The 23,731-nt window shown below is 34.9% G+C and overlaps 1 protein-coding gene across 6 annotated transcripts in view; it reads left to right on the top strand.

The window, feature by feature from the left end:
* The window catches only part of ZMYM4 (zinc finger MYM-type containing 4), a 133,544-nt gene that overhangs the window by 70,260 nt on the left and 39,553 nt on the right, over positions 1-23,731 (top strand). For 4 of the 6 annotated variants that reach the window (XM_078073427.1, XM_078073425.1, XM_078073423.1 and 1 more), the window contains 12 exons: positions 2,040-2,564; positions 4,251-4,312; positions 4,665-4,835; positions 11,638-11,722; positions 11,966-12,221; positions 17,605-17,779; positions 17,893-18,105; positions 20,524-20,674; positions 21,171-21,286; positions 21,852-22,127; positions 22,302-22,452; positions 23,432-23,604. In XM_078073427.1, coding sequence (XP_077929553.1) covers positions 2,051-2,564; positions 4,251-4,312; positions 4,665-4,835; positions 11,638-11,722; positions 11,966-12,221; positions 17,605-17,779; positions 17,893-18,105; positions 20,524-20,674; positions 21,171-21,286; positions 21,852-22,127; positions 22,302-22,452; positions 23,432-23,604 — 2,343 coding nt within the window. In that variant the 5' untranslated portion in view covers positions 2,040-2,050. The remainder of the gene's footprint in view (positions 1-2,039; positions 2,565-4,250; positions 4,313-4,664; positions 4,836-11,637; positions 11,723-11,965; positions 12,222-17,604; positions 17,780-17,892; positions 18,106-20,523; positions 20,675-21,170; positions 21,287-21,851; positions 22,128-22,301; positions 22,453-23,431; positions 23,605-23,731) is intronic. The other 2 variants (XM_078073428.1, XM_078073429.1) reach the window with 1 other exon arrangement.

Below are 23,731 nucleotides of genomic sequence, written 5' to 3'. Positions count from 1 at the left end.
TCCTAGGATTTTAGCATCTGTTGTTTGATTATTATTTAATTAAGTAAAATTATGATTTTCTAATTTTATTATTTCCTCTGTTTGTCTGTTTTTCTAGTTCTGAGGAGGGGGAACCATAGCTATCTTATAATCATTTCATCCCTAGAACTTAGTGCAGTTCTTACCACAGAGTCATAAATATGTGATGAATGAATGAGTACTTTAGGCAGTGGGAAACTGTTGAAGGATTTCAAGGGGAAGGTATAATATGGAATGATTTATGGTTTAGAAAGATAATTCGGTGTATTTATGGAGGAGGGTAACTTGAGGAATGTTTTTATTTGGACTTTGTATCAGTTCGGACTTGACTGTAAGTAATCCAACTCAAGCCAACTTAAACAAAAAGAATTTATCCTGGATCATGGAATCCAAGGAATGATTTGAAGAACCAGCCTCATGAAGGGTTTATTTGGGCTTCAGGAACAAATAAAAACAAGGCTGTTGGTACCATGAATATTTTGTCTTTGCTTCATTCTGTTTTTATTAGGTCCAGTTTGCTTGCTCATGGATCAGTTAATGTAGTTCAGGGATAGGGCTTGCAAGAATATAGTTGCTTCCTAGATGTTCATGTAGATGTCTACAGTAAGAGATGTGGAGTGTTGGAGTGGTGCCATGTGGAGAAGATTAGAGACATATTAAGTAGTACAGTTGACAGAATTTGTCCAGAGGGAAGGAGAATTGGACTGATTCTCTTTTCATGAGCAAACTGCTGGCTTGGTGATGATGTTGATCAAGTGATGGAAATACAAGAAGAGTATGCTTGGAATGGAACATGATGGGCTTGGCTTTAGAAGTACTAAGTTGGAGATCCCTAGGGACTTAGAGGAGCTAGGTGAATGTGGAGATCTGAATCTTGGAAGAAAGGTCTAAGCTAAAGTGCTTAGGAGGTTCACAGCAAAGGTGAAAGCTATAGTGGTGAGTTAAACAGTCCCGAATGTATAAAATGAGAAGAGAACTGGCATATTGAGAGCATCAACAGAGGAAGAGGTAATACGAAATAAATTAACAGACTAGTTAGAAAGATAGGAAGAAGTATAGTGTCATAGAAACTAAAAGCCTTTATTCCAGGAGGGATACGCCACATAAGGATTGAAAAAAATCAGTTGGATTTGACCATTAGGAAATCACTGAAAATCTTAATGAGAGCAGTTCCAATGCGAAGTTGGGACCCAGGTTGCATTAAGTTCAAAGGATTAATGACTGGGAGATGAAGTAGAAACAAACCATTGTAGACTTTTTCTCTAGAGGTTTGACTGTGAAGGAGAGGTGAATGAGGGCTGGGGAAACAAATAAGGGCCGGGAGGTTTTTTTGTTTTATTTTGGAATGAGAGAGATGTGAACATGTAGTTTCAAACAGTAAATAGTTTTTAAATTTATTCTGGCTTGGATAAATTTTATTCTCTATGTTTAAATATTTACCATTGTAAACATTAACTGCTGTCTTTATTAGAGTTAGACCGGAGACAGTGAGACTTAAGACAAGAGACTTGGGTTCTAATCTCATTTCCCCAGAATAATCACTATAATAATTAAAATTATCACTTATATTCCCTTCTGTATGTCAGTCACTGTGTTAAAAGGGCTTTTATACATACTATCATTAATTCTCACCACAAATTAATCTCTAAGGTGAGTATTATACTGTGTGATAGATAAACCTGAGAGCTTACTTCTCAGGATCACATAGATTTTTAGTGATCACACTATGATTCCAACATAGATATGTCTGATTCTGAAGTTGGTACTTTTTTCTGTATCGCATTGCCTCCTTTCTAACCTAATATAGCTTATCAAGTTTTAGGTCCCTGTTTCCTTATCTGTCACATTGGATAGTCCTATCTGTCACACCTGTATCAAAGTACTAATTGAAAACTGTGCTATTATTTTCTATATTTTGTTTGAAAAGAAAAATTATATATTTGGTTAAGTACCAGACAGACCTTATAAATGTGGTCATCTTTAGCACTATCGTTTGTCTAAACAGTATTTTACTTTTTAAGGTGGTGGTATCATGGATACAGAAATGTCTGAAGATATAGACCACAACTTAACTCCTACCCTTGACAGCATGTCTTATGGAATGCCGAATCAAACAGGATCTGAAAATTCATTGCTGGATGAAGATGATTATTTTTTGAACTCTGGGGATCTTGCAGGAATTCCAGTCGTTGGTAGTGACAATGAGGATGAACAGGATTTTAGTTCAAAGGACAATCTTGTTTCTTCAATTCATACTGATGATAGCTTGGAAGTAGAGAGAAGAGTCACACAGCATGAATCAGACAATGAAAATGAAATACAGATTCAAAATAAATTAAAAAAAGACTTTCCTAAACAGTTTGATCAGGTTTCTGTCTTTAAGTCAATACGGAAAGATTTTAGTCTAGTAAGAGAAAACAGCAAAGAGACATTTTCTGGAAAGGAGAAAAATAGAGACCTAACTTATCATGAACGTGAAAAACGGTTGGATAAACCCCATAAAGAGTTGGATTCAAGGTTGAAAAGCAGTTTTTTTGATAAAGCAGGTAATAATTGTTGGAATAGAGCCATAAAACACAGTAAATAACAACGTACTGATAATAACATAGCTTTTATTACTTGTGATGCTAAGCGAAATATGAACAGTTAAATTCATTGTAAGCTTGTCATTTTTCTTTTATCCTTGTTCTTTGCAGAGTGACTGAATTTCTCCCAGTAACTTTTGGTAATGGTAAAAATGATTGAAAAATAGCTCTAAACCTCATTTCTCCCTCCCCTGGTTGCAATATTTTGATGAGAAGGCAAGATACTCAAGTCACCTGTTCATTTTCTTTGGTTGAACATTGGAACCTGAAGTTGGATTTAACTTCTTTGTGCTGTAAGCACTAATTCAAACTGCTGTCCCACAAATTAGTCCAAATTAGGGAGGGTTTTTCTATTTGATAACATTTCTATTTTATGTTTTAGAAATTTCTTGAGGCCCCCTCTTGAGCCTCTTTGCCCAGTGTACCCTATACTGTAGCTCCAGTTCCATTCTTGAATATGTCACATATTTTCTTATTTCTTTGCCTTCTTTTCCCCCTGCTATTCCATTTGTCTGTATGTCCTTTTCTTTCTTTGTATATATGCTTGTAAAAGTACTTCTAGCCAACAGTGCCTAACTCATAAACCTCTTCTACTCTGTAGTCATCCCTAACGTCTCTACATGAAGAATGAATTGTTTATCTATATTTCCATAGCATTTTGTTTATACTTCATTATTTGTAGTACTTACAGTATTATACTTTTGTATTTGTTTTGCCTTACTTACCAGCGTAGGAGTTTATTGAGGACCAGATTGTATCTTATTCATCTTTGTATTCTTGGGGCCTAACCTGGTGCAGTGAAAATAGTAATATTTTAATAAATGTTTAATAGATGTGAAGGAAAGCAAGGTATAATATAGCAAACCTTATATTTTTTCTGACAATGCTGGGAAAATATGGTAGAAAGAACAAATCAGTATTATTAAAAAGAACAGTTAGTGTACATATCTATTATGTACCAGGCTATACAAGGTATACTATATTTTTCAATACATATTATTCAATATATATTTTTGATATCCCTACATGGGATAAATTATGAGGGTATTTATCCTCAAGGAACATAATGTCTAGTAGTAGAAGGGGTAAATCAAATAGTAGAAGTGTCAGTGACCAGTTGAATAGCATACGATTTAATTTATAATTAAAGACAATGGTAGAATTTGTCATAGGGCCATACAAGAAGATTTCTTTCAAAGAATTGAAACAGTGTTTTTGGTATTCTTAGAAAAAAGCTGATTTTTAACTCAGTGGCCAGAGAAGGTTTATGGAGGAGAGGTGGATTTTGAACTGAGCAGAATCTGGAAGACCATATAGGGATTAAGGTAGATAAAGGGGCCTTGGAATGGTATAAGCAGAAATGGGGAAGAACAAACACAAGTAGTTTTCAGAGCATAGTGACTAAAGTAACCACTTTATTTAGGTTTGAGCAAGGAAGGTGTAAGGTGAGGCTAAAAGTAAGGTGGGGCCAGACTTTTATTTGAGTGAAACTATCTTTTGGGTAATTTTTTGGGACCCATTTCACTCTAATAAGCATCTTTATTGGACAAGAGAGGTGATTATCAAATGATAGCTTTTTAGGTCACTCTTTATAAGATTTGTTATTCATATACATGTGTTTGTTTTGTTTTTTTTTTCTTTCAATAGCTAATCAAGTTGAAGAAACATTACATACCCATTTACCACAAACCCCAGAAACAAACTTTAGGGTAAGTTTTCAGTGTGTATGTAGATTGCTGTAACTGTGGCAAGTGTCAAAGTTTTCTTTATGTCATTTTCTAAACTGTAACTATATGTGTTAGGTAGAGCACTGATTTTTTTAAAAAATTTGCTTTATTATTTGGTAAGGACATCTTTGAAGGTGTTCTGAGAAGCCTCAGCTCTTAGTTTCTTTATTGTATTTGATACTTAGACATAGATCACTTTTACTTTTAGGCGTAGGGACTCTAATGAATAGCCATAGAGTTCTTCATTTCCAATGAGCTTATCTTTGGGTGTTGAACCTGAAGAGGAATAATTTTTAAATCTGAATATTTATTAATCCTTTATATTGTGTTTTAGGATTCCAGCTATCCATTTGCCAATAAAGAATCCATTGGTTCGGAACTGGGGAATTCCTTTGCATCAAATATTAGAATTAAAGAAGAACCTTTGGATGATGAGTATGACAAAGCAATGGCACCACAGCAGGGACTACTAGACAAAATTAAAGATGAACCTGACAATGCTCAAGTAAACATTTCACCTTTACTTTCCCCCTTCTTTTTTGTTCCACACATGAATTACTTATTTGAGAGAGGAAGTTCTTGATTAAGAAGTGAAGTAGTTTGTTGACAGTGTGAGAGTAGACTCTTAATGAAGGTTGAGGTAATTTGAATTATCTTGTGAGAGTAATGCTAAGGAATCAAGAATTATATGAAACTTTTCCTGAGTAGTGATTTAGGCCTTTAATCCACTTTGTTCTTTAATACCACTGTTCTGTGATTTTTACAATTTCAGTGCAAGACTAGGGAAAGTGAGTCTTTAAGGATTTGAGATTGATACAGCAGACATGGTTGAAGGTTTACGGTTGTTCATGAGTTTATGTTGTGATTGAGTTTATATGAGGTAGTAATAAGCCTTTTGCAGTTATTGCTAATGAAGTACACACTCTATATGGATTTAAGGATTTTGGGGGGGGAGGAATTAATGGACAGGTTATCTTTGAAAGAGTTAATTGATTGAAGAACCAGTTATTTTGATCAGTGGGTCGAAGGTAAAGGAGGCTTTGATAGGTGAAATGGGATTCCAAATTTTGGATCTGTAATTAATCAGGGTATCAAGTTCTGCTATTTCAAGATTGCTCTGGAGGTAAAAGTTCCAGCGATCCCATAACTGAAGTCCTGAAATCAGTGAAGATATCCATGTAGTTAATGATATTACAGTAGTTGAAATGGAAGAAAAAAGTTCTTTCAGGTGCAGTAATCATTTTGGAGTATACGAAGGGGACTGAGGGATGAGTGCACAAAGTCAGCAATTATTTGAGGGTGCCTATGTTTTACACAGATGGCATGAATTCAGATGCTGAGAAGTGAAGATAGCATGAATTAGTTATTTCTCTGAAATTACATTTGATCTGGAGAAAGGTTATCTTTCCACATGTTTCTGTTGTTTTGGAGGGCTGAGAATGTGAGATTTCTGTAGAAGAGGTTCTTTCATTCAGATGTCTGTGAGCACAGTTTCTCAACCTTGGCACTATTGACATTTGGGGCCAGATAATTCTTTGTTGCGAGGGGCTGTTCTGGGTATTGTAGTATGTTTAGCAGTGTCCTTGGCCTCTACCTACTCGATACCAATAGCACCTCTACCCCCCAGTGTCTCCAGACATTGCCATATGTCCTATGGGGGGGGGCAAAACTGCTGTTGAGAACCACTGTTTTATAGTAAGGAGATGGAAGAATAGATACTTTGTATGAATCAGATTGATACTCAGTTAAGCAGGAATTTCTTGGTGCTCAGTGGAAGGTAGCTGTATAGGGTGGTAGTGATGGTAAAGCTTTAGGAGCTGGATGGTTATGAGTGTGGTGGCAACACAGAAGATGGCAAAGTAGGAATATGAAAATAGTTAAATACAAGGTAGATTGAAAGCATGCTAAATGTACTGACAACTTAGGAAAAGTTCATGTGGCACTGTATGCTTCAGAAGACCACAAACATATCTGTATACAGGGAAGATTTCCTGTCTCTTTACATGCCCTAATGTGGACATGGGAAATTAAGAAATCATAAAACTGGCAGGGATCCAAAGGCATCACTCTTTCTCTGTATGTGAACCAGTGGCACTTTCTTTAGGATGGAAAGGCAGTTATAGCAAAGACAAAATAAATACCTTCAGGGAAGAGGGCATCAGGAAGGATTATTTGTATTACTTTTTTTTAAAAAACATTCAGTGGTTCCAGTGGTTGGGGAGTACCAATAGGATGGAATTGTTAGAAAAACCTACATTTTTATACACTATTCAGAGTGTACTAATGTGTTACAAAATGCCGAATATGAGGTTTCATCATGATTACAGGAAAGAACTTCTCAAAGGCACCTGATTGATTGGACTCTTCGGAACCAAGGAGGAATGTGTATAGGTCCTGGGCATAAGGTCCAGAGGCATTCTTTACCCTGACACTACAATTAAGGCAGTCCCAGCATGTGAGTGGATAAACCTAGGTTTTCTCTAAGAAATCCTTTCTGTTATTACCACATCAATTCTGTAGGATCAGATCTTTTATAATTCTTCTAGAAATCCCTCCAGGGACCTTCTGTTAAACTATAGATACCAGGTCTTTCTTTTACCTCTTTCCTTCATTTTCCTTTCCCCTCCCCTTTCCCTCCCCTCTTCCTCTCCCTTCTTCATTGTTCTGTTCTTTTAAGGTATTTCTCTACCATGACCATTGGAAACCTGTATTTTTGCTGTTCAATACTGCCTAATGCTTTATCACTCTTACTCATTTCCCATAGACTGGAAAAGGGAGTTCCAGTGTATTATTTTAATAGTCTCTAAAACAGTACTGTTAACCTAACTCTCATAAAATACTGATAGGTTTAACAGTTGTGGTCAGGCTTTACTTTTGACTATCAATCTCTAGTAGTCTAACTTTTCTCATAATTTAATAAGATCATAGCTTTAGCTCATTGCCCCTTTGTCAGACCTCTTTTGGATTTTCTCTTTGCTTAACTTGTAGTTTTGCTTTCTGCTCACTTCCTAATTCTCCTTTTTACACAATTCATTTTGGTGTCAATTTCGTTACTTTCCATACTTTCTTTACTTTCAAAAGCACCTAAGTGTTGAAATTTGTGCATATATATTTAAAGACTTCTACCCATTTGTTCTTGATTATTTCTTCAGTTATGATTTTCTGGGTTCACCAGTTGCCATCCTCCTGCCTCTGTTACTGGCCTTATATCATTTGGCCTTCCAGTTTCATTTCTTTATTCAGATCCCCATTGCATGTTACTATATTTTCTGTAATATTTTTACAGGTATAGATGCTTTTATGTGTACTGTGTTGTTTTGTCTTTCTTACCTAAGATGGCCAGAGTAGGTGATACTAACTCCATTCGTAGATGAGGGAACTGAGGTTCATAAAGGTTAAGTTAGTTACCCAAGGCCATGTGGCCAGGAAGGAGCCCCTATGGGGCCATAATCAAGGTCTTTACTATTATCAGTCTGACAATATTTATATAAATAAAAGTTGTTTCCTTTTTTAAAATGCCTAAAGAAGATTTTAAAATAGAAACTTTAAAGAGCCAGGGACCTCACTTTTCCTTTCCCCCTTTTCTATAGGTTCTAAAAGTTTGAAATTCAGTGAATACTACGTTAAAGCCATGGTTTTTTTCTCCTTTTTGTTCATAACAAAAGAGCCAATTTTAATCTCGTTAAAGTAAATGAATTAGGATGGGAAAGCAGTTGTCACAATAATGAGTCATATAGTTTTAGAAAGTGGAGTGCGATAATTAAATGTTGGGGCTTTCTTTAGGTATGTCAGATTAACTTAGCCAAAGGTCTGGGTTCTTCGTTTCTATAATACTGTCTTGGGGTACTGATACAGGTCTTCCTTTATGGTAAAGGGAAGGTAAAGCTATTGATAAAGGATTTTTGTTTTGTTTTGTTTTGACACCTGCTTTTCTGCTTCTGAAAGTCTTTGAGTCATCAGATTTTCACTTCTCAAGTTATTAGTCATTGTTTATAATTAAATGTTTGTAAAGTTAGTCATTATTAGGGGGTTACTGGCAGAAACATGATTCTGCCTTGAAGGCATTCTGGGGTGTATAAGTAGAGTACTTAAGATACATACTTATTTTACTATGTTACAGAAGTAATATGTACTTGAGGCTTAAGGAAAAATCAGAAGTTTGGAATAATTGTCATAAACAGTGAGAAAAGGAGCTGACTGGAGACCATTAAAGTATGCCAATGAGTATTGATTTTGGGGGGAGTTTTCTGAGGTGCAAAAAAATTTTTTTTTACTTGAAGTTTGCTTTAATATATAACGTAGGAATGTCAGGATGAGTCAATAATAGGAAATCTTTTAATACATAACTTCAACTGGTCAAATAAGACTGTATGAGTAGATATATAGATGCAAAAAGACATCTCATGTAATTTACTATGCATTTCTTATAATAGATACTCTTTTAATCATGGTAAGGAAATATCTGCTTCAGATTAATATCAATCATTAAATTTAAGAGTAAAATGATGGAATCCTGTTAATGATTACTAGAAGAACACAAATTACTGGCGTCAGCATTATTATTTAACTCTTGGATTTTCGACCTAGTACATGTTAAAGAAATTAGAAGAAATAGTGGAAAAGGGGAGACAAAATTATCATCATTTGCTAGTAAGGATCTTTATTAGAGAATTAAGAGAATTCATGAAAGTTCAGTGAAGTAGTTAATTGAATTTTAGTTATATAAAAGAGCAGTATTTCTGTAAATCATTGTTTCTCAGATAATATGAAAATATATAGTATTCCTTTTGGCAAAGCAACTTTAAAAAGTACTTATGTCGGATAAAAGATAATTTCATAGAATGGAGAGACTTTTTAAATGTAAGGTGTCAGTGATTCCTAAATTAAGATCGAGTTTCGATACAATTCTGATGAAAATATCAGTAGGTTCTGATGTTTTGAAGAATAGGCATGTACACACACAAACATTACACATGTGTTCTAAAAAATAGTTTGATAGTGGCGGACTATTAAATGGTTAAACCTGTCACAATTAGGTTTATTAGGATAGTGTGATATCCTAAAATTAGGCTGATAATGGGGCGCCTGGCTGGCTCAGTTGGTAGAGTGTGCGACTCTTGATCTCGGGGTCGTGAGTTTGAGCCCCATGTTGGGGGTAGAGTTTACTTAAAAAAAAAAAATTAGGCTGATAATGATACAGAATAGATTGCCACAGAGACATTTTTTAAACAATTTGGTATGTTAACAGTGAATGAAAGGAATTCAGTAATTATTCAGAGAAAGGGAAAAAATGCCCTTTAAACCTCAAAGTAAATAAATCCCAGGTGGATTAAATTAGGGGTTGGCAAATTATCAGCAGCACGCCAAATCCAGCCTGCTTTCTGTGTTTCTGTTTTGTTTTTGTTTTTCTGTACACTGTTCTTGTAAATAAAGTTTTATTGGATCATTGCCACATTCATTCATTTATATATTATCTATGGGTGCTTTTGGTTTACCAGGGCAGAGTTGAGTAGTTGTGGTAGTATGGCCTCCAAAATTGAAAATATTTAGTATCTGGCCCTTTTCAGATAAAGTTTGCTGACCTCTGGATTAAAGGACTATATTAAAAACAATGAAACCATTTTCTTAGCATTTTATTGTGGAAGTACAACTTTATGAGAAATCAAAGAAATCACAAAGGTAAAAACTAGATTTTTGGCATAGAAATGGAAACTTCAGTACATAAAAAATTGTAAAAGTAAATATTGAAAAAATGTTGGTAACATGCTACAAAAGTTAATATTGGTACATTATAATATAAGTGGATATTACAAAAAGAATTGCAGATTGAGACAACAGTGGGGAAAGACTTTTAAATGGCTTTTTACACAAATTGCTAGAATAAATCTAATTAGAAGTTTAAAAAAAAAAACTGTCATTGTGTATCAGGAACATTGACTGTGTACCTTTTTACCTAGTAATTTCACTTCAAGAATCCTTCCTTTAGAACATAATGCTAAGTATGAGAGTATGAGTATTCACAGAGATGTTCATGATGGTATTTCTGATTATACCAAATGTTGGGAAACAAGTGGGCTGACATTGGGTTATGGTTATATATTCTCAGTGTCATGCAGGACCATTAAATTGGAGACTGAGGCCAAAGGAAAAATCAGTAATACCGATCCTGTCTTTTTATATAAGTTTTCTTGTTTTGTTCATCATGGATTGTACATTTAAAAAAATACTGCATTAAAATATTGTCTTGATTACTGAGATTTTTGGTACCTTAATTTTGTGCCTGAGGCAAGTGCCTCACTCAGCCTCATCCCAGTCTCATCCCTGTGTAATCTGATATGTCTATTAAATAATATATCTATCAATATTTCTCAAACGTGAGTAATGGACCAGATACCTCTTACCACAAAAAAAAGGGGTTATGTTGGAATTGTCTGAGAATTCCAAGAATAAGAGGTCTGCTGGGGTTTTGCAAGTTTCAATGTAATAAACAATGAATGAAAATAAAAGTTAAATCTGCCACTTAACAGATTTCATAGTGAAATAATATAATTGTAAAAACAAATAACAGCACTGAAAACTTGTAGTATAACTCAGTTATATGTGGTTATTCATGATGAAAAATATGTTTATATTCGCCAAAAAAGTCATTGAAATAAATACACAGTTTTCAAAAATATTCTCTTAGAATTCTCAGACTCCCTAGAATATATCTGTAGACCTCAGGGATTCTTTGAATCCAGTTTATAAAACACCAATGTAATAATAGGCAAATGTTCAATTGACTCAGTGATCAAGATATCATTTTATTAGAATGATATATTCAGTTTAATTACAACTATGTAGAAAAATAAAGCCTCTGAATACAGGAGGGGAAAAGACTGGAAAGAAATATACCAAAAGAATAACAGTGGTGGTTTTGGTGTGATGGAAATATGAGTAGAATTTTTTCCTTATTTCTACCTGTCTAAACTTTGTATAGTGTGTATTACTTTTATAATAAACAGCAACTTAACATACTGTAATAGTAAGAATTTTCAAAAATAATTTAAAAATCTGGTAGTGCTACAGGCTAATTGGGTAGCTACTTTCATTTTTTATCTCTTAATTTTTCAGCATATGCAAACCTATTATACCGTTATTGCAATTACCGTTTGCTTGCTATTATTTCTTATTAATGGTGATGTAGTATGAACATTTTCTCCGCCCTGTGTAGCCAAAGTAAAATGTATTGAATGTCTGGATTTCTTTAGATACATTGTATTAATTCTTTTCTATAAGTATTTATTTTTTTATTTTCTTTTTTAAAGGAGTATAGTCATGGCCAACAGCAAAAAACTCAAGAAGGGGAATTGAAAATTAGTGCTGTCTTTTCAGTCAGTGGCAGTCCTCTTGGTAAGAAACAGAACTGAGTAAATGCATCATGTTTATTTATTCTGACCAGTAGGATGAGAGGAAGTATCTACTTGTATTAGTAAACTAGGCAGTTCTCTGCCCATTTAGAATGGCTTTAATTATATACTGCATAATTAGTTTTGGGTTTCAACACTGGTTCTAGAAGAGAAAGAAGGATATATATCCTTAAAATTCAGACAAACAGTAAAACATTTTTTCTTTTACCTTTTTTTTTTTTTTAAGCTCCACAGTTGACTACTGGCTTTCAGCCTTCACTGGCGTCATCTGGCATGAATAAAATGCTTCCTTCAGTTCCAGCCACAGCTGTCCGAGTTTCCTGTTCTGGTTGTAAAAAAATCCTCCAGAAGGGGCAAACTGCTTATCAGAGGAAAGGGTCTACTCAGCTTTTCTGCTCCACGCTGTGCCTCACTGGATATACAGTTCCACCTGCCCGCCCACCGCCACCTCCCACCAAGAAAACTTGTTCAAGTTGCTCAAAGTATAGCAGAATTCTAAATTATCTTCTTTGTTTGTTTCCTTTTAAAGTACTCTGTTCTTATCTGTGTATTGTTTTCTACATTTCCATGTTTATTGAGAAGTCCCACAGCATGTTGCTGCTCTCAGGTTTTCCTTCTTTTTACGGATTTATTTATTTGAGAGAGAGCAAGCGGGAGGGAGGGGAAGAGGGGGAGGAAAAAAGAATCTCAAGCAGACTTCCCGATGAGCATGGAGCCTGATGTTGAGGGGCTTGCTCTCCCGACCCTGAGATCATGTCTTGAACCAAAATCAAGAGTTGGGTGCTTAACTGACTGATCCACCTAGGCACCCCTCTCAGTTTTTCTGAATACTAGGTGCTCAGCTTATTTTAACTGCAAATAATGTGCCTTTTATATATTAAGAGATGTTTTTGAAACAAGCCTTTCCATCCTTGTTAGTTGAGATGCTTTTATCTTAGAGGTAATAGATACTTAAATCCACAAATATTTAAAGTTATGTATCTTGTTATCTAATTGGAATTCATTTAAAACTTACCTTTAAAAGGACTCCAGTGTATATATTTTTTTATCTTCTCAGTATCTCTGAACTACCTCAGAGGTTCCATTTTAGTGTTGAATATCGAAAGAATATGACCTTAGACCTTGATAAGGTCTTTCTGATATATTTGAAGAATATGAATTCATTTTATTTGATTTGATATGGTGATTGTTAGAAACTGCTTAAATAAGTCAGAGAAAGATGAATAATGTTCTTGTTCTGAAACACTTTGGCCTCTATTATTAAGCTATTCAAACCACAGTTTAATAGTTTAGATATTTGTATTTATAGTTCCTCACATGAATCCTTCCCTTTTTCTGTCTGGAAAGGGAAGAAGGTGCTCCCTCTTCTGGTTTAGTTGGAAAAAGGCATTTTAGAGACTTGAAAGAAATTTGAATGTGGTTAGAAGTCTTTCTGGTAGTTACGTGGCTTCCTTTTATGTTTCATGTTTGATTTAGTGAAAATAGACTTCTTTATTTATAATGTTTGAATTATAAAACATACTTTTAAAAGTGTGTACTTCATTTCTATATTCTCATATATTCATTATCAGATTCTAAGATTAAATCAACTTGAAAATTATGATTTTTATAGGTTTTTTTTTCTGTTTTGCCATGAGATAATTTCATATAATAACTTCCTCTTATGCTTCTTTATTTAATTCTACTTTAGTGATTGGCACTTTCTAAAATTTCAGTTTTATTTCTTCTTTCATAATAATAGTCACAGATATTTTCAGAGATATATCAGTGAATTTTAAAATGACCGTAGAAAACTCACAGAAGTTTTAAAATGTGTGCCCTCTTTCTGTCTGTGTTTTTAAAGTCTTGTCCATACATATTATTCTTTTCATCTAAATTTATTATATCCCTTTGGTTTGCCTAGCGTTATCTGGAGATAGGTCATTTTCACCTACGTGTCATGCCTTATCCATCTTGATCATATGTAGTTCAGTTATCCTTTAAGATTACATTTGTCTTTTGTTATGTTTGGTCTTATCCATAAATCTTCCATGTTTTCAGCCTGTCATTCCTTGACTCTTAACTCTTCTACCTCTTCATTCATTCACTTATTCTACTTAACTGTTCTACCTCTTCATTCATTCACTTATCTATTATCCTTTTTTCACCCCTGTTCTTTTCCATTTGCCTCTTACTGTTCTCTATCAGGTATTCCTTACCTGCCTGTCTCCTCTGCCTTTTCTTCCCCATTTTCTTTCTTTTCTCCCCTTCTCATTTTATAAGATCTCTTTTCTGTTGCTGCTCAGCCCTCAACCCCTGATCAGTCTTGATTTTCCTTGCATTCTGTTTTACTTCCTGAACTACTCTTTCATCTCCTTTTTACCACTTTACCTTTCCTTCCCTTGTTTTCCTTTTTTTTTTTCCCTTCAACATGGGCTTGAACTCACAACCTTGAGATAGAGACCTGAGCTGAGATCAAGAATTGGATGCTTAGGGACGCCTGGGTTGCTCAGTCTGTTAAGCGACTGCCTTCAGCTCAGGTTGTGATCCCAGGGTCTTGGAATTTAGTCCCGCATCGGGCTCCTTGCTCAGCAGGGAGCCTGCTTCTCCCTCTGTTTGCTGCTCCCTCTGCCTGTGCTCTCTCTGACAAATAAATAAATAAAATCTTTTTTTTTTTTAAAGATTTTATTTATTTATTTGACAGAGACAGAGATAGCGAGAGCAGGAACACAAGCAGGGGGAGTGGGAGAGAGAGAAACAGGTTTCCTGCCGGGCAGGGAGCCTGATGTGGGGCTCGATCCCAGGACCCTGGGATGATGACCTGAGCTGAAGGCAGACGCTTAACGACTGAGCCACCCAGGCGCCCTAAATAAATAAAATCTTAAAAAAAAAAAAAATTGGATGCTTAACTGACTGAGCCACCCAGGCCCCCCTGTTTTCCTCTTATTTACACAGTCATTACAGCAGTTTGGGATAGTCTGGTTTATCTGACTATAAAATTGTTCAATTGGATCGATCGTACCTTAAATATAAGGAAATTGGATTCAAAAAAGTTAAAAGATTTCCTCAGTGTCACATAGCTGGTTAATTTTGCTAACACCCCGCCCCCTGGCCCCCATGTAGTCCATATAATCAAACAGGTTTGATTTGTAAGTTAATCCCTTGAAGGATCCCAAGAAGGATTTCAATTTAATTTGAATGGGTGGAGGTAGAAAAGATTTCCTTCCTGATAGCCACTATGTTTATAGACCAGTAGAAATATAGCAGCAGCACTTAGGTTACAAGAAACTCAATAGCTATTTGAAGTAACAGTTTTATTTTTCTTAATCTTTTATTAACCATATCTCTTAACATCTTGAATTTAACCTAAACTCTAAGTATATTTTGGCTAATTATCATTTAATTTTCAGGTTTCTTTAGTTATAAGGACCTAACACTGTTTTTAAAAATCTTTTTCAAATCCTCCGTAAAAGAGGTAATTTGGAGGATAAATTTTTAAATACTATTAGAAAGATCAGCTTACTTGATATAATGATACTCAAAGAAGTAACTATTTCAGGATTGTCTGTATCATTTCTGAAGTTTTACTATTTGGAATCAGATATAATGTACAATAAGATGTAATGTAGTTGGATGCTAGGCATACTGAGGGGAGTGAGACATATACCTACTTTTATTCTTCCTTGCCTTGATCCATGCTGCACCCCAACCCTTATCTCCTTAACATTCTAGGAAGCTCCTATTTAAGATACAGCTAAAATGTCACCTGTTGGGTAGCCTTTCATGTCACATAGTGTCTGAAATAATTGTTTCTTCATTTCTGTTTCTATTGTACGTTATGCTTTTTCATAATGATTTCACTTTTATATATTAAGGATGCTTCTGTTATGGTATTTTATATGTCATTTGTCTTTTTGTCCCAATATACTATGAGCTCCTGGAGTGCGTGCTTGTACCATATTGTGACACAGGGTATAGCTAGTGCCTGGCTCAATATAAGTGCTCAATAAATACTTCTATAAATGAAATATATTAAAACCTAGGGACACCTGGGTGGCTCAGTTGGTTAAAGTGTCTGCCTTCAGCTCAGGTCGTGATCCCAGGATCCTGGGATCAAGCCTCATGTCGGGGTCCCTGCTAAATGGGGAGCCTGCTTCTCCCTCTCCCTCTGCCCCTCCCCCTGCTCATGTTTTTTCTCTTTTTTTCTCTCTCTGTCAAATAAATAAAATCTTTAAAAAAAACCCTAATTAAAAAATAACTGGGGCGCCTGGGTGGCTGAGTTGGTTAAGCATCTGCCTTTGGCTCAGGTCATGATCCCAGGGTCCTGGGATCGAGTTGCACATCGGGCTCCCTGCTCAGCAGAAAGTTTGCTTCTCCCTCTGCCTGCTGCTTCCCCTGCTTGTGCTCTCTCTTTCTCTCTGTTATACAAATAAATAAAATCTTCAAAAAATAAAAATAAAAATAACTGTGAAGGCAAAAACAAATGCAGAAAGTAGAAGAGCCTAGAGCTACTAAGTATAGAAGATGAGGTATGGAGTTATGTATTATAGCATATGAGGTGTTCCTTGTGATGATTATTATGTTTACTATTATCTTTTATTGAAGCAGAGATATTTGTAATCTTTTCTAAAAAGTACTCTATTAGTGTAATCTGTTTAAGATGCAAGAATGAGTATAATGGTTTATATACTATTATGTGGTGTGTACTCATGGGAGGGAGACAACATTTAGAAAATTTCCATAAAGGCATTTTTTTCCCATTGGCTTTTTTTTTAAGAGAGACAGTGAGTGTGAGCATGAGCCAGGGAGGGGCAGAGGGAGAGGGAGAGGGAGAATCTCAAGCAGGCTCCATGCTCAGCCCAGAGCTCGACTCGGGGCTTGATCTCATGACCCTGAGAACATGACCTGAGCCAAAATCAAGAGTTGGTCGCTTAACCAGGAGCCCCTTCCATTGGCTTTTGAAATGGTTTACACTTAAACAATTTAATAAACTGCTATGTGGGAACACTGGTTTGGGGGTAGGATAAGGTGTAGAGTGGTAGGGGGCCTTAGAAGTGTTTTAATCTTCATTGTCTTTGCTACTCATGCTTACAAATTAATTTATTTAAAAATAGAAGTACTCGATTTTATATAACTATGCTAGAGTATACACTGTGTGGCTTGAAATGTATTTTTACATTTATTTATTAACAATTTTACTTTTAAGTAATTTCTACACCTAGCATGGGGCTCTCTCTCACAGTCCTAAGATTAACAGTCTCGTGCTCCACCAACTGAGCCAGCCAGGTGCCCCTGTATTTTTACTTTTAAAAGATGGTGTTTTTAAATTTTTTCAAGTGTAATATATTTTTAAAGAATATTTTGAAAATATGGAAGAGCCTAAAGAAGAAAATTAACGTCTCTTATCATCCTACCTATTAGAGATAATGAATGAAACTGCTTGATGTATATCCTTTTAGTCTTGAAACACAGTATACTAATTTTCCGAACAGTTCTATGAAGTAAGCCATGTCTTAGTTCTGTTTATAGAACAGAACTTAAGGATCAGAGCAATTTATCCGTTTACCCAGGAAAACCCATGTGTTCTTATTTAAATATCAGTGCCCTTTCCATACATATATATATAATTGCCTCTGTTTTATTTATTTATTTTAAAGATTAGAGAGAGAGAGCATGAGCGGGGAGGAGTGGGAGAAGCAGGCTCCCCGCTGAGCTGGGAGCCCGATATAGGGCTCGATCCCAGAACCCTGGGATCATGACCTGAGCTGAAGGCAGACACCTAACTGACTGAGCCACCCAGGCGCCCCTGTTTTATTTATTTTTACTGACAAAAAGGAAAAATACAAATGATACTGTGGCTTATTTTATTTTTGTTACCATTTTTAGAGATATTTTAAATCCAAAGGATGTGATCAGTGCCCAGTTTGAAAATAGCACCACTAGTAAAGATTTTTGCAGTCAGTCATGTCTGTCAACATACGAACTGAAAAGGAAACCTGTTGTCACCATAAATACGAACAGCATTTCAACCAAATGCAGCATGTGTCAGAAGAATGCTGTTGTAAGTCATCTTACTTTTGGGCGGGAGGTCCAGGGAGATCTAATGTTTGTGCTTAAAAGAACAGCTTTTAATGATCTCTGCTTGTTGTTGGTGTGTTGTTTTTTAATTCCTAGATTCGACATGAAGTTAATTACCAGAATGTGGTACATAAACTTTGCAGTGATGCCTGCTTCTCGAAGTTTCGCTCTGCCAACAACCTCACCATGAACTGTTGTGAGAACTGTGGGGGCTACTGTTACAGTGGCTCTGGGCAGTGCCACATGCTTCAGATCGAGGGCCAGTCTAAGAAGTTTTGTAGCTCAGCGTGTGTCACAGCATATAAGCAGGTACATGACTGTATTTAACCCCAGTGTCTTTGTTCCTTTCAGGAGGATCTACTTGTTTTGGTAGAACTTACTTATGAAAATATTGTCATAAAAATACTAAGAAGTTATTTTTTTTTAAGATTTCATTTATTTGTCAGAGGGAGAGAGATAAGATGTTATTATTAGCTTAATATTTTTATATATAAATAGTACTTGTCAAATGAATGTGTATTAAAAACCCACTTGTAGAGTTTTATAAGTAGCGTATTTTTCTCTTCATGCATTTGAAATACATGCTTTTAGGGCATGGCATTTATATTTCAAATATGATTCATGTTTTTTAACAATATTTTGAAAATGCACAAAGAAGAAAAATAATGCATCTCCCAGAGATACCCAGTCTCATCTTTTTGGTGAATAGTTTTCTTTGAAATATATTTTTGGTTTGCATGTAAGTGTATACTTTTTTATTTGATAAGGTAAGGTCACAAGTTACATATATATTCTTGCCATGAAATCCATATAGTTGAAATTGCAATTCAGAAAATAAAAATCTTACAATTAATTGTTTTTAAGAGGTTTTTCCTTTTCTTCATGAAATAGGAAAAATAAATGTAGGTTATATGTTATTTTGTGAATTGATGAGGTTTATAGAAGATGAATCACGTGAATGCTGTATGACAAATGTCTGTTAGGCAGTTTCATTTTTACTATATTTGTATTTTGTTAGTAAATTTTGATCACAAATTAGATTTTAAAATTCATAAGTCCAAAGGAATATTTTTAATTTTACAGTGCCTTCCTGTTTCAGGGCATTAGCTGATCATTCTTTTCCTTAAATTAGTGAATCTTTATACAGTCTAACAAGATTCATGAATGTGATGTCATTTGAGAAATTTCTTTTAAAGTATTCTTAATACTTTGCAGTGATTTTGGAATTTTCAGTGTTATACAGTGTTTCCATTTATTTCTTGTTATTATGAAGCACATTAAAGGGGCTTAGCTTTACTATTTATTCCTTCCTCTAGAAACACCTTGGTTTTACCCTCACAGGGAGAAAAAAGACAGTATCTTCATGAGCTTATCCTTGTCCAAAAGACTTTTCTTGATATTGTTCAAGTACTAAAAGTTACTTGGATTCAGTCCATTGAAAGATGGTTCATATTCTGCAAGAGAAGGAGAAATAGGTTGAATCATCTTAATTTTAAATTATTTATTGTTTTTAATTTAGCCAATATCTATAAATTTCTCACATATTAATATGTACTATAGTGTAGAGAAAGAATGTGAATTTAGAAGTAAAGCAGATCTTTGTTTGATTCCCTGACTTTCTATTCAAATATAATTTTACCTGGGGAAAGCCGTTAAACTCCCTGGGTCCATTTTCTTATCTGTGAATGGATATTATACTACTACTGTTACTGAGATGTTGTTAGGATTATGTGAAGTAAGAATGAGAAAGCACCTACTATAGAAACTGGCATATTGAAGATGGTCATATCTGCTGCTTTCTTTCCTTCGTCATATATAATTCATTAAACAAACATTAGATGTGATTCCTGCTTTGAGGGGCTACTGTCTCCTGGGGGAGATAGACCTACAACTAACTGAGTAGAGATGGTATGATGGAAGTATTATGGTACAGCAGGGCACAGATCAGTTCTACTTGATAGGACAAGATGAAACTATCAGCAAAATCTTCACAGAGATAATGGATACTGGATATACTTCATAGGTTATCCTGAATGTGTGATATGTTAGTAGTATTTAGCATTATTTGCTGCTGAATCCCTAATTTAGTGGGAACTTAAGATAGGAGACTCATTGATTGCTTATATTTAGACACTTGTGATATCCAAAGTTTGCTCCCACTTTATTGCTTACTTGCTTATTGCTTTGTGTGCTTTGTTGTTATTAGTGGTAGAATATTTGGTAGTGAATTTTCTAATTTTATTCTCTTGAATTCACATTTTATTGCCATATATAGGACCTTTTGTGGGGGGGGGTTCTTCTAATTTTTAGCATAGTGTAAGAGCATGAATTCCCTGTTGTGTAATTTTTTTTAATTCCATTTTTAAAACTATAGTTACAATCAATTAATAGATCCCCAAATTAATTGCCAGGTTGTGGTCAGCATTATTTTTTAATGAAATAGAATAGAATGGAAAATATAAACATGCATCACATGTTATCATAATTTACATTGTTTTATGAAACTTTCTCAGTTTTATATACATATATGTGTAATACACAAACAAAACTTCAGAAATATGTACTGGGTCATTTTGTAAAATTTATTTCTTACTGAGGATTGTAATCATAAAAGTTTGAAAGCCACTAATTTAAAATATTTCAACAGTGTTAAGTATAAACATTTCAAAGAATTATGCTTTTACTTATAATTTGGTAAAAATGAATGTTATTTTATTCTCTTAATAGAAATCAGCCAAAATTACACCATGTGCGCTTTGCAAATCATTGAGATCCTCAGCAGAAATGATTGAAAATACCAATAGCTTGGGAAAGACAGAGCTTTTCTGTTCTGTTAATTGCTTATCTGCTTACAGAGTTAAAATGGTTACTTCTGCAGGTAATACTGGTTTCATAAACTATATAAGTAATAATAGTTGACAAAAGTTATGGTTATTGCTTTTTTGTATAGTATAGATTTTTGTCCCAATATAATTGATTTTTAAGGCAAATTTAAAATATTTCAGATCTGTGTTGTAATATACCACCTCTTGCCTTGATTGCTTAAGTTATGTTTATTTATTTGCTTGCCTATTTGTGCATTCCCCTTTTCCAAAAAAATTTCATATGGCTTCTTTAATATCTTTTTATCCACACCTGATTTATTTCAGTATTCATTTACTTTGTAGTTTCAGGGTAGACTGTGCCTACTTTAAATTAAAAGAAGTATTATTAATGTTAAGTTAGTTTTTGTTTGTATGTGACGTGATTTAGTTTCAGTTCCTGCAACTTGACCTGGCCCTTGAATTTTCATATATTGGATACTTACTTATTTTCTCAAACATTTGTGAACATTTGTATATATTACTCATTAATTTTTATTTTGATTTGCTTAGGTGTACAAGTGCAGTGTAACAGTTGTAAAACCTCAGCAATCCCTCAGTATCACCTCGCCATGTCCGATGGAAGTATACGCAACTTTTGCAGCTACAGCTGTGTTGTCGCGTTCCAGGTACGGCGTCAAAAATCTTCCTCTGTTCCAGTCAGTGAGGTGCCTACTATGTAGTGTGTAAACTTGGTAGGTGTTTGCTCCTGCCCCGATCGCTTATGCTTCTATCTCAGTCTTGTTAAACGTGGATTCTTTGACTTTTGCTGTATTTGGAGGATTGTCATTTAATTGCCTCCTGTAACATTAAGTGGAATTGTTATTACCCAGATTATCTATTGGGAGGATATTATTTTTAAAGGAGGTTATTAGTTTGGGGCCCTGGCTGGCTCAGTCAATAGGGCGAACCACTCTTGATCTTGGGATTGTGAGTTTGAGCCCCATGTTGTACAGAGATTACTTTAAAAAAAGTTAAAAAAATTAAATAAAAAAGGAGATCATTAAATTATTTTAGTTTTTGGGTATAAGAGACACTGCACATTCAGTTATAAGCTGCTCAAAGGTAGGGAGTTTTGCTTGTTCACAGGTGTATCTTACGTACCTCGAACTATGCTTGTCAAACTTAGGTACTCAGTGCTTATTTGTTTGAACAAATGATTACATCGATCATTTTGTTTGTTTCATTTTTCAGAATTTGTTCAACAAACCAACAGGAATGAATTCTTCAGTAGTGCCCTTGTCTCAGGGCCAAGTAATTGTAAGCATCCCCACAAGTTCAACAGTATCAGCAGGAGGGGGGAACACCTCTGCTGTTTCTCCCACTTCCATCAGTAGCTCTGCTGCAGCTGGTCTCCAGCGACTTGCTGCCCAATCCCAGCACGTTGGGTTCGCACGAAGTGTTGTGAAACTCAAGTGTCAGCACTGTAACCGCCTTTTTGCCACAAAACCAGAACTTCTTGACTATAAGGTAAAGTATAGGATCATGGTAAAGGGTTTGGGTATAAAATGGTCTATCTATAAAATCATTTCTGGCTTTTCATGTCTCAAAATTACACTACTTGTTTTGAAAGTAGGAGGGAATAAGGATTTCTAAAAGATAAACCAAATGTTTAATTAGTACTTGATGATTATTTCTTTACAGGGTAAAATGTTTCAGTTCTGTGGCAAGAATTGTTCTGATGAATATAAGAAAATAAATAATGTAATGGCAATGTGTGAATATTGTAAAATTGAGAAAATTGTAAAGGAGACTGTGCGATTCTCAGGTGCTGACAAGTCATTCTGTAGTGAAGGTAAAGGCAAGATCATTTTACCTACTGAGCATGTTGGTCCTTTTAAAAGTAACTGATGATTTAAGCTGTTACTATTTAAGTTTATGTAGTTTATCCTTCGTGTATAACAACAAAGTCTTTTGTTTACACTTGGTTTGCTTTTTTCTTTTCTGAGTCAGTCCTTCATATCATATAGATGTCAAAATGAAGGAAAAGATCATTGAACTGTATTACAGAAGATGGTGGTGATATGAAAAACATACCATGTTCTTAGATTGATAGGGATGTTGTAGTTATTGCACCTTTTTTAAAAATATATTTATTTATTAGGTGGGGGAGGGGCAGAGGGAAAGGAAGAGGGAGAGAACCTTAAGCAGACTCCCTGCTGAGCGTGAAGCCTGCCGTGGGGCTCCATACCAGGACCCTGAGATCACGGCTGGAGCCGAAACCAGAAGTCGGACACTTAACCGACTGAGCCACCCTGGCGCCCCTATTGCATCTTATTTCTAAAGAAAACTTCTTAAATTTTGGTAGCATCCTAAGATTATAGTTCTGTTGTTTTAAACAGACATGTTTCTGAATAGGCAAATCAATGTGAGGTAGATTGTCTTCTTTATTTAGATGACTATTTTGTATGTTTAATATGTTTTGTTTTATTCTAAAGCTGTACACAATTGGCCTCCTAGATTAGTGGCTTTCAAACCTTTTGACCACAACACAAAAGATCATTGTGACCCAGTATGTTATCACCCTCCCAAGTAAAATAAAAGTTTTATGAAACAAAGCTGGCTTTTATTATATGTGATGCATTGTAATATTTTCTGTCCTGTCTTATTTTATTTAAAAAAAGAAAATGATAGAATAGATCCTTTAAATTGATCTCTTGATCTACTAATTGCTAAGGATCCAAGTGTGAAAACATTGTCACAGGGCATTTAAGTTTAAAGATGTAGATACTTAATATTTTTTCTCATGTTAATTTTATCTTTCCTGTTTTTAGGTTGCAAATTGCTTTATAAACATGACTTGGCAAAACGCTGGGGAAATCACTGTAAAATGTGCAGTTATTGTTTACAGACATCTCCCAAATTGGTACAGAATAATTTGGGGGGGAAAGTAGAAGAGTTCTGTTGTGAAGAATGCATGTCCAAATACACAGTTCTGTTCTATCAGGTAAATATAATCCACATTCCTGGGGTTTTTCAAGTTAGGGCATATATTACTCCGTTTTATTCTTCAATGTAGTATGAAGGGCAGTTTAGTGATTTAAAACTTTTAAGTATTAAATGTATTATGTAAA

Source organism: Halichoerus grypus, chromosome 5 (assembly GCF_964656455.1).
Source record: "Halichoerus grypus chromosome 5, mHalGry1.hap1.1, whole genome shotgun sequence".
Taxonomy (NCBI): domain Eukaryota; kingdom Metazoa; phylum Chordata; class Mammalia; order Carnivora; family Phocidae; genus Halichoerus; species Halichoerus grypus.
This window is presented reverse-complemented; position numbering and strand designations above follow the sequence as displayed.